The 12004-nt window shown below is 39.4% G+C and overlaps 1 protein-coding gene across 7 annotated transcripts in view; it reads right to left on the reverse strand.

Moving 5' to 3' along the window:
* The window catches only part of NAV3 (neuron navigator 3), a 509240-nt gene that overhangs the window by 240961 nt on the left and 256275 nt on the right, over positions 1-12004 (reverse strand). For 2 of the 7 annotated variants that reach the window (XM_058021926.1, XM_058021925.1), the window contains exon 1: positions 10605-10847. The exons of the other annotated variants lie outside the window; for them this stretch is intronic. In XM_058021926.1, coding sequence (XP_057877909.1) covers positions 10605-10847 — 243 coding nt within the window. Of the gene's footprint in view, positions 1-10604; positions 10848-12004 lie in introns of those variants that run through there. 7 annotated transcript variants of the gene reach the window in all.

A 12004-nucleotide genomic window follows, 5' to 3' on the forward strand; every position in this document is an offset into this window, starting at 1 on the left:
GCAACTGAGGTTTCAGCTAATAATATAGAACCATACCAGTTCTCAGAGTGATACTGCAGCAAGGTAAATGAAACAGCAAAGATGCTGTTATTCTCGCCTTATTTTTGTCAGGATCACAAGGTTATACAGAAAAAAAGGCATTTTTTATATAAAATATCTTCTACTTCTGTCTTCTTATTACAGGCAGGAAAAAAGAATGGATTCATTATTAGCCTGACAGACAGGAAGCTGAAAACATCAGTAGCAGATTAGGTTAAAAAAAAAATCATTTTTCTGTGACAATTAAAAGTAACTTAAATAACACTTTGAAAAGTAGCTAATCAGATTATTTCTTCGGTATTTAAAAAATAATAATCAATTAATAGTTAGCCAAGGAACAACTTCACTCTAAAAAACCCATTCATTATTACCATTTCACATATGAGTTGATTTCAAGGAGGTACTTGATAGTAACCAGAAATGAAAATACATTGTGAATTCTCACGTGAGCCGCTCAGCCTTACTCCCTCTCAGAAGCATTTCAAAAGAAAATCTGAACCTGTAGCTCTCAAGCTTTCAGATTTGTGCTGTTCCTTCATGAGAAACAGATTCCTTCAGTTCTTCCAGCACTCTGTCTATGGCCAGTGAGCTGGCCAGCAATGACGAAAGCAGGCAGACTGCTCAGCTGAGGAAATTTCTAAACTCCTTTTGAACTTTTATTTGTTATTTCACATTCTTATTTAATGCCTATTTATTTCCACTACAGAGACAGCTTACAAAAAAAGAGCCTGAAAAACAAAACCCAAACCAAAACAAAAATACTCCCCCAAAAAAAAGAAACCAACTTGTTTACTGCATAGATGTGCTGCCAGGAAATCTCATTGTTGTAGCGGTGAGTAAAAATCCTGCACCCTGACTTATGTCTTACTCACCCCTAAATCACGTATGAGCCATGCAGCCTTTCCTGATTAATGAAAGTGGTCAAATGCTTTAGAACACTTGCTGGGAAGTCATCTTTCTGTGCATGGCCATGCTCATTACTAAGCTGTGATGGTTTTACTCATGCCCTGTAATTCAAATCCTATGCACAACAGGAAGTTTTCACTGCCAAATCATTTGGAGCTTAACACAACATCAACAAGATGTTGTGTTAAAGCCAGGTGTTAAAACTGTCATAGAGAGATAATTTGAAATAAAAAACACAAGAGAGAGCTCAACAACTATTTTTGTTCCAATTTGTTTCCAAATTTGCTGCAATTGGAGAGTTTCACCTGAACAAAATATTTTGATCAACTGTTGAGAGATATATTGAAGGATGAAATGCTTTCTGAATTAAGATCAGACGGGCAGAGCAGCAAAGGAGGGTTTACAAGGAAAAAATATAACTAAAAAGATAAGTCAGACCAAATGTCATGCTGAAAGTAGGTTAGGACAATACTAATATTATACTTGGTCAAATTCTCTCATGTTTTATGCAGAGTATGTACATTTAGTGGCTGGCACCTGCTCAGTTTATATATCCAGAAATATTATGATCCAGCTCTAACCACTTCAAAATTATGCTTCCCTTTGATTTGCTTACTTTCCAAGTTCTTTCAGCTTGGTTTACACAGAACATACACAAGAGCCATCAGAAATCTGCACATCTTACATGAGGGAATTATCCCTTCACATTTACCAGACAAAACACTCTGCGTTCTTTTTCTGAATTTTAAAGAACTTATGCTATCTTTCAGCCAACATCCTCTTGCCAGTAAAAACAAAAAGGAAGGTTTGTGACCTTAAAAACATCATGGGCAAATGAAGATTCACACAAAATAGTCCACTACTAGGTTTGAGAATAGATATATGCTTCCTCCTCTTCCAGCTTAATCCCCAAACACCCTCACTTGTCAAAAGGCTATTGTTAAGGCATGGGCTTCCTCCAAGACCACATCCTGTGAATCAGGTCAGAGTGAAACACAGAGCTGATTTAAATGAACTGCTCTTTGCGTGCCCTGTGAGTAAGTGCAAGAAAAACTGTGTGACTCAAAGAACAGTCCAGTATACTGGACAAAAAGGGACAGTGGACCTAGACCACTCGAATGAATACTCGGTCAAAAAAATTAGCAGTTCTCATTTGTAATTCATGCCATTAGTATTTACTAAATACACATTTCTGCTACAAAGAATCTAGGCAGTGTACTCAAAGGCAGAAATTAGGACCCAAAAAAGCCATTTTTCTTCAAAACAGGCCTGCTTCACAAATACTTAGATTTTCCACATCATCTTCAACAAGTCAGCAGCCTATCAACATCATTACACACAGGACCATTGATGAGTGTTATACTGCTTCACAAAGGGCACAAAACATTCTGCATCTTTAACAAATTGTGCTAGTCTGTGCTGGTTGGATACATCAAAATCAAGAGAATATGTCTACTGGAGTAAAATTCCACCTCCAGCTCAGACCTGGGCCCACACTTACGCTAGCTATTGACATGAAAATGATGACAAAGCCAAAACTGTCCTTCTGAGGCAAGCAGGAAAAATAACTCATTATTTGGATGTTTCATTCTTAACTGATCCCTTAGAAAAGACAAAGGATAGGCTTGTGGTTATGATGTGGAGATCGGGACTTGAGATATATATGACTTGAAATTCCTAGTCCTGCCACCAAGTCCCAGCCTGAGTGTGAGAAAATCATCTATTTTCCCTTTAATCTCTCCCTTCCCTCTGCACTGTGGGGATTATGCTTTTCCCATTCTCCCACAGTCCATGTAATAGAGCCATATGTTCTACAGGGCTGGACTGACTTTTGCACACATGCACACTACCTGCCATAATACGGCATCAATCTAGTAAAAACTTATAGGATCAAGGTATGGTTGAAATAAACAAAAAAATCCACAGAAAGAACATTATTTTTATTTGAGAGAAGAAATGCTTTTCAGTGCAACCAAACTCCCTAATCTTAGTGGCACCCGTCACTCTGACGGGTATTTTGGGATGCTTCCATCTTCTAGGACCCCCCTATAAAATGCAACTAGAAGAAGTATTCGCTACAGTGCTCTTGAAGGGATTTTAAATTAAGGATTTTTAAGTTCATAGAGCCTCCATGTTCCTTGCTGTAAAGAACTTAGTCCCCAAGAGTCACTCCACTGTCTCACAGGCTCCTGAGGCATGAGCACACTCCAATACTGATATGCCAGCAAAATGAGTGTTTCCAAGCAAGCCACCAGCTTTCTGGGCCCCAAGAACACCCTATCAGTGCTTTTGGGAAACTTAACAGGAACGGCAATATTTCAGAGCAACGCCCCTGGAAACACAAACAACCCTCACTGCACAATGGGAAGTAAATCTGTCTCCAAAGAGAGTCAGTCCTTGCATATGCGCATCACCCTGGGCCACGGTGCTGTCAGCTCAGGTCCCAGGGAAGCATGGTTTCATTACCATGCACCTAAGTCAGCTGAACCAACGAATGACTGAAGAGAATGACAAGACCATCAAGGTTGTCACCAATTCCTTTGCACAATGAAGAACCACTGCTAATAATACTATGACTGGCAAGTGTATACATTGGGTTTTCCAGTGATGGAGATACTGTACTTTCCACAGGCAAAGTTCTTCTGTTTAACTACTGTTACAGCTGGGAAGTTTTACTAAAGCCTAACTAGAACCTCCTGGGGTATAATAGAAGCCCATAATTTTTATCTGAAGGTGGAGACCACTTAGCTCCATTTGTGGTTATGAACAACAGCCTATCCCAGGGGACTGCAAGAGTGCTGCACCAAGAAAATGTTACTGGGTTTGTTACTGGGTTGCTTCTGCTGGTGCATTCACAGTGCATCATCCTGCAGACACACTCCCATTTTTGAGAAAAGGATTTTCAATAAATAGTTGTTTGGTCAGAAAATCCCCAAGCAGCTTCCCAGGCACAAATGCAACACAAAAGTGTTTAAGTGTGATTGTTTTCTGATGATGTGTAATACCAACTCACAAAGCACCAACTGATATCAAGTAAGTTGAGTTCTATCTTCCTATTTTGTAAGAGAAATAACATGAAAGCAGTAGAAATTCGGGCAGAGTACTTAAGCTCAGGTTGATGAATACCCTCCTGTCCATGATCCCAATTAAAAATTACAGGCAAGAAACATCATTCAACCTACATTCAACACAATTTGTTCACAAATGCAAAAGATTTAAGAGTTGATATTGTGTTACTTTGCATTTATCTCAACTCTATGAAAATGTGCTTGATACAGATGATTAGACAATAAACATGTAACAGTGAAATTTAGTCCAAGCTCATACAGAATGAAGCTCTTAAATCAGTTATAATATAGCGAAGACAGATGGTACTGGATACATAAAGCACATTAAAGACACTGTTATCTCTTTGATAAAGAAATAATTCAGAGCACTAGACAAGAAGCTGAAATTGCTGACAATCTGAACTCCTGCCAACTGTCCTGGCTTCACTGGGGCTGTGTGAATTTTAAACACACATAGTCCCAGGTGTCCACAGTGCTGACTGAAATTTCTGGCAGCTAGTTCAATGCTTTTGAAACACTGCTGGCTTCCCATCACTAGTGGTCACTATGGGGAGAAGATAGGCAGTTTTTGGCTGCTCCTGCTGCTCTTTCTGTTGCCTTGGCTCTAGTGCTGTAAATGAAACACTCGGCACAATGAGCAGCCTCTTTTCTTGCCAACCCACAAGGCAGATACCTCCAGGGCACTAGTGCTGAGAAAAGGAAGGGTATGACAAAATGGGGAAAGAAACTCATTTATTTATGTTCCCTAGATTCAATGTGTCAAGAAACTCTGTGGAGCTTGGCCCTCAGAGACTAGACAAAAATGCATCCAAGAAATTGAAAAGTCAAAGAGATGTGTGATTGCAACAGATGCCTTGCTTTGGAGAGATTTGGGGAATGGTGGGAAAGGGTCACATGAAACCTAAGTAAGTGTGTGGAAGGGTTAGCTGAGGAAAGACAGAGATATGGAAGTCATTTATGGCACACATCTGGTATTCCGATGTGCACAGCACTCCCTTGACATGAACAGGAGCCCCACCCATGTATGAAAAACAAAAATGTTTGTCTTGAGATCTGTCTTTATAAAAAGATCTCCAAGTAAGTTTGGTGTCTTGTGACAGGCAGGATTTACCACATCACTGACAAACTACTTAAAATTGATGAGGGAAAAATGAGAGGTTTCCACGTACATCATAATGACCTACTGCAAAAGGGCTGGCTGAATGACTCTAGAAGGCCCCAGAGTAAAACTGAGATGCGATGGCAAGATGCCAAATTAAATGGACGTTAAGAGTCACTTCAACAGCTCCAGCACATGCCTTTGCCTAATCAGATCAAAATATTTAGCTTGGTTTTGTCACACTGAGATTCATTTTGGATTACTTTAACAACATTCACTTGCTACAAGTGTTTTGGACCTCATTCTCTGTTGGACACGCTCCCCAGGTAGCACTGCTCTGTCCTCCTGATTTACTGGGGACTACTTCCCCAGGTTAATTGTTCAGATTACTGTGCTCTAGAGTGTGTCTCTTTACCCAGGTGGACACACAGTATTCTTTGTCATTTCTTCCAGAAGGCCTTGCAGAAGGTCAATTTCCAGAGCTTCCCTAAGATCTTCCTGTACAAAAATTGAATTGTTTAATGAACTTAGTGGGGCTGGACCCTTGTGACAGAGGTCACAAACAACTGTATGTTAACCCTATGGATACCAGTAGCTCCATACTACTAGGACCTTACTACAAGCCCCTGCAACTGAGGCATCTAGCAAAGTTTTAGGTTTACATTTATGTACTGGATCAGCTGGGGAGGCTGACTAGCACTTTCTGATAATGAACAGTGATATGAAAAATGCTGCAGGCAAGACAGGAAGACTTGATTAGGGGATACAGAGAAAAATAAGTCATATTCAGTAGCCTGTAAAGATGTCTGCCAACAGGAAAGAAGAAGCAGATAAAGCAGACAGCAGCAGACAGATAGCATGAACAAAGAGAAACTGAAAACAAAAAAAACCCCAAAAGATAATACAACAGTAAAGGAATTAATTAACTCAGAAAGAAGGCTAAACTCTTATCATCTAAGTCATACAACCAAAACACTACAATTAATATATCAGATTAATCTCAGAGAAAATCTATTTTAGAAGCATAAATGATGGTGCAGAGTTCTTGAAAGAAGGAAGTCTAATGATGGGAGGAAAACTTTGGGAACATAAAGCAGAGCACTGCAAGGATCAGCCCAAGGAAGCCAGACCAGAAAAGCAGTGTGCCTAGCAGGGGTTTCTGACTCCCAGCAGCTGCACAGCTTTGTGCCGGAGAGGACTCCTGGCAACACACTTGTGACTTCACCATCAAATGTGTGCAAGCAGCTGAATCAATTATGCTTTCAGGTGACCTGAAGTAAAACACTGTTGCATTTTGCTACAGGTCAATATTATGGACTCACTGAAGGGAGACCCTGTAGTCCCACCTCCCTCCTAAAGCAGGTTCACCTAGAACAGGTTGCACAGGATTGCACCTATACAGGTTTTGAATGTCTCCAGAGGAGAAGACTTCACAACTTCTCTGTATAGCCTGTTCCAGTGCTCTGTCATCCTCAAAGTAAAGATTTTTTTTTTCTTGAAATTCAATGGAAATTCCTGTGCTTCAGTTTTTCCCCTTTGATCCTTGCCCTGTTTCTAGGCACAACTGAACAGCCTGGCCCCAGCCTCTCAACACCCACCCTTAAAATAATATAGTGCAGAGATAGGATTCAGTGACCAAATAAGTTGGTTTTGCAAATAAATTCTTTCTTCATTCCTATCGTTTTAAGTCATTGCCTGATTTACCTTTCTACAGTATCAATGGATATTTTTTCACTTTGTTACTGTTTAGTGGCGCAAAGGCAAAAAAGCAACCTACCATGACCTGATGAATAATTTTGCAAGCAGTAAAAAAGTGGTGGTAAAGAAATACAAATAATACTATATCCACAGTTAGAAAAATATTTGAAAATACAGTTGTGTTTGCAGACATGGTTTTGCATAAAAACACTCTATGGTCCAGCTGAACAGCAAAACTCCATCTGCTTCAAAGACAGCCAGCATTTCACCTCATGAATCCAGCAGCTGGATTCTGTTCCTGTGCACATATATAGGAATAAACTTTTGTCTATATGATACTCAGGGAAAAAGAATGTGCTCTGAATACTTGTGTTCAAATATTTTGCATGACTATTTGCAGCATAAAGTGTTCATGCAGTCAGCCTAAACATTAGTGGGTTTAGCAAGAAAGCAGATGGACCTGTTGTATGAGACTTAGGTACCAAAGCACAAATTATGAAAATCTTGAACAAAAGTGCATTTGAATAAATTACACACAGAATAATTTAAATCATTAGCAACTGATTATTTGCTTTCGTAAGCTAAACTAAGTTCATTACAATTAAGAAAAAAGGTAAACATAATCACCTCAAACTACTTCTACCACAGTTTTCATGGCAATATCACTTTTATTAAACCTCAAACTTCATTATGTCCACAAACAAGAAAACAACCAAGACTACATGTGCAAGTTCTACAAAACCATGTGAGATGAGAGAAACAGTGAGGGAAAAGAGAACTGATGTTTGCTGCTGTATTCCCAACCAGCCTTGGCCTGTGAGAACACCAACACAAGCAACAAAATTCTCAAACACTCAGGTCTGGTGAGAGTGAAGTTCATAGAGGAAACAGCTGTGTGGCAATGACCTACTGCATTGACATGTATAACCCAAATTTATTTTAGAGTTCTTAGCCCTTAATAGGTAGCACCAGGATACGTCACAGTGACCACACGTGTCAATCTAAGTGCCAGGATGAGAACGCCTGGGACCCACAGTGCAGCAAATGTAAAACACCAAAGCAAGCAGTGCAAAAGGCACTGCTTTCAGCAGACAAGAGCCAAAGTTAACCAGATGATGAATTCATATGTTCCATTGTCTTTTGCAGATAGAGACCCATATTTTTTCCCTCAAAAATCAGTGCTGCCTTATATGTAATGACATATATAACATAAGCATACAAGAAATATGTTAGTCAGATTTTACTCTCAGTTGGAAACTCAGACTAGGTATTCACTACATTTTGATTGAAAAACCCTTTATCTGACCATTTTTATAGTTACACAATCCCAATGTACAGCATTGCATACAACAGTCACAGAGAGATATCACATGGATTAATGTGTTTGCTAACAAAAGGTCTGTTGAAATCAGCACTTACAAATGGTCAAGCTTTGGGACAACACAACCTGTAGTGCAGAACTTGCATCTGCTCAGCAAACCTGAAGAGACATTAACTCTAACAGCTCCAACAGATCTCTGCTTAGAACTACTGTTTGAATAACCTACACATACTTCTGAGGCTACCCAGGTGGCATGGATCTCCACCACTGATGAAGAAAAGAGATTTAATACTTTTAGGCTGATCCTTTGAAGCTTACTAGTAAGAAAAGCATTAAAATAATGTCATATTCATAAATACCCATACACCTTACAGTCCAAACCCCTTTTGCAGAAAGATTTCATGCAACTTGCTTAGAAGGTGAATAAAAGAGCATCTTTCAAAAAACAGGCCAGGAAGAAAACTGAATAAAGGGCTGCCACTAAGCTTTAATGGGAATGTCAGACATAGAAGGGGGTAACACAGAAAGGCTACAGAAATTAGTAACTTTTTGAATGTTCAGCGCTTCTGTAAATCCAGGTGGCTGGGGGAAGTTCTAATACCATCATGTGCACAGCCTGGTCTTACTCTTTATGGATCATCTTCTAAAACTGCTCAGCAGCCTCCACTGAGAACATAGATAGAGAAGAATGTCATGGCTGGTAGGTTGATTTTGGGAAGTTGGTTTGCTTTTTGTTCTTTAGAAAAACAGTCTCTGAGATGACAGGTATTGTCAATGAAATGGCAAATTGGTGTCACCGTTTGTGTCCATCCAGGCTGTTATTTTACTTGCTAGAAGTTCAGCAGAGTTCAGGACTCCATGCCTTGGAAGACCAGTTGGTCTCACACTAATTACTAATAGCTCCCAAGTGGTTTAAATACTGGAGGCAAGATATAAAGTATCTTTCTCCACACTTCTATAAGTAAACAAGAAACAATTCTCAGTAGCCAACATAACGTTTTGCTTTTTTCATGGAAAACAGTATTTGCTAATCTAATTTACTTTCCATGGACTATCCATTACGGAACAGCATTAAAAAACAAGCAAAGAATATTTTCTACTAAAAAATAGGTAACAAGCAGGAATTGCATTGTGTTGAAAAATTATTATCTTCAAACGTATATTATCATCATACTCACATTCTAGAAATAGGCTGTTCATCACTTGTGGTTATCAAGAGATGAACAGTTTGCTCCTTTATTTACATTTCCGTATAGGATGTCTGACACCACCAGTGCATCATCTCTGGGAGACAGGGAGATGTGACACAGAAAACTCCAAGGGAAAAGTTAAGTGGCATGACCAAAATCTCATGTGTAAATATGTGGCAAGGTTTAAAAAGGAAACCAAATGTTCAGAATCTCAACCCTATGCTTTAACCACAAAACCGACTTTCTTCACTAAAATGGAATTAACCCAGTAACTAAAAACAAAGAGAAAACAAGTACATACATGTGCATCTTGCCACTGTAACAACTCTAAGGACATTTAAGTGTTCTCAAACTAAGATACAATTAAAAATATATGTTTAATTCCACGGTGGTAATCAGTTCCACAAACCAAGAGTACTAGAAAAGCAAGAGGAAGTAGCCTCACAGCTTGCTGAAGCTGTGTAAACCACACATGCAGGCATAATGTACTGACTGAAGATCTACAGAAATATATGCTGCTGACAAGAAGGGACTCAGTACTCATGTACAAAACATGAAAAATGTTTTCAACTACAACAGAAAGCCTAGTTGAAAACCAAGCAGAAGTGTTTTTAAAAGTTAATTAGGACTCAAAAATAATCCCCTTACAAAAAAAACCCCCCTAAGCAGTCTAAAAAATATTGTGGCATCCTACTTCAGATAATATATTTTTTTTTTAAATCACAATGAATTGGGGCTAGATAGGGGCTAGGAAGAAGCTATTTTGCAGAAGAGAAAACCACAAGTACTGTTCACTGAGAAGCTGTTTTTCTGGTTCAGCAGTTCTGCAGCAAGAATAGCCAGATCATTTGAAAATTGAAAAGAAAATCAATTGCATGTTTTTATTTTAAAAGAGCCTCCCTGTGGGAATAGGTGTGGGTGTGAGATCTCCTTTTAAATTTCGTAATATAACATAAAGCTGCCAAGATTTTTTTTTTAAATACTCTGTTTACTGGGTGCCAGAATAATTTTTCTCTCCTTATGATTCTACTGATGCTTATCAAAATTAATCTGTGAAGTGAGTAACACTAACATTTAAAAACAGAATATTTGTTCAGACAGCAGCACTGAGCAAAACAAATTTTCAAGGCTGCTATGGGAGTCCAGTGATGACAGCAAAAGTCTATTTACTCATTTACCCCCAAGCTCTGCATGCAGAAAGTTTCTATCAAAGTTTTTTTTTTTAAAGCAAATAATTTTTTTTAATATATAATTGAGTTCCACAGGTAAAGTTTACAACTAACCTTGCTATCTTCGATCTCCTGGGTTTTTCCTTGAAGCGTTTTCCTCTCTCCAAAATCACAGGTTGACTTTAACGTGAGCTGACAAGCAAGCATGGAGCTCTCTGCCCCAGTAAGCTCCAAGGACTTTGGTGAGTACCTCTGTGAGCCGGCGGGGCCAAGGTTGGGTATCGGGAGGGCAGTGTGCACAGGCTTTGACCCCACGGCTGGCTGCCTCAGCTTGGAGGCAACCCCAAGCACAGGCATGGCTTCTATAAAAGTATCTTCTTTCTGCCAAAGAAAATGCTCCTGACCTCAGTCTGGTAGGCTCCAGCTTCAGCAATTTCAGAGCAAATGCTTTAAACAAAAGTAGCAGTCATCTTTTCGAAAAGTCTTAAAACAATAATATTGCGAGTTTCACAAGGAAGCAAAATCTTTCCTTCATCTCTCCCCTCTGCCTCGCAGCCGCTCACACGCACTGCTCAGTGAGTCAGTGGCTCTGTAAGACTAAACGCTCCTCTGGGGCGTGAACTTTTCTTGAAGGTAACTGCCACAGAGCTGCCTGTCTGGGATTAAAGAACTCATAAACTCGCTTTCTCTTCTTCCTACAGCATTCCAGGTCTGTGCATTAAGTGAGTGAAGGATGGGAGAAAAGGAGAGAGAGAAGAGAGGAAACCTCCCCGTACTCCAACTGTCAAAACAGCTCAGAGACCACAACACTGGAAGCAGAGACCTCTTCCTGACTACATAAATAACCAGCCCACATCTCAAAAAAAAAACAAACCTCTTTTTTTTTTTTTTTTTTCTGTTTAAGGGAAAAAAAAGGACCTGAGTAGTGGCCAAAGCAAACAGCTGTTGGACGAGTTTTCATCCCGGAAATAATCTCAGCAATGAAACTGTTTGTCTGATTCCTGGCTATTTTTCACTGCTGACAACCATGAGCTACGGTGTTTCATTCTCTGCTCCTCCCGTGAAATCAGGTTAAAATCGTGCAAGAGCGTGGCTAGAAACAGACACTGAATCACACTGCGGGTAACGTCTGTCTGTGCTATGAAAAATCCATACAAAAACAGAGTAGGATATAGGAGAATTTCAAGCATTGTTCGAAGATTTAGTCAATACAGTTTTCAGAGCTCTTTTTTTTTTTTTTTCTTTCTTGGTGGTGGTGTTAACGTCATCTATTCAGTGTTAACACTTCCCTTTCTAAAAACACTGAAAGCTCCGTGAAGTCCATGTCCAACACATCATTTCTGCTTGTTGCTCACAGAAATATTCTTTCTGGCAATCTCAAATCCTTGCACATAAAAATACAAGTCAGGCAGGCAGAGCAAGCTCCAAAATGAGTCATGATGGACAGTCCAAATTGTTGAGCAGCATAAACACTTACTTAAAAGAACAACTGTAAATTCCTTTGAGAGTCTGTA

The sequence above is a fragment of the Melospiza georgiana genome, chromosome 4 (assembly GCF_028018845.1).
Source record: "Melospiza georgiana isolate bMelGeo1 chromosome 4, bMelGeo1.pri, whole genome shotgun sequence".
Taxonomy (NCBI): domain Eukaryota; kingdom Metazoa; phylum Chordata; class Aves; order Passeriformes; family Passerellidae; genus Melospiza; species Melospiza georgiana.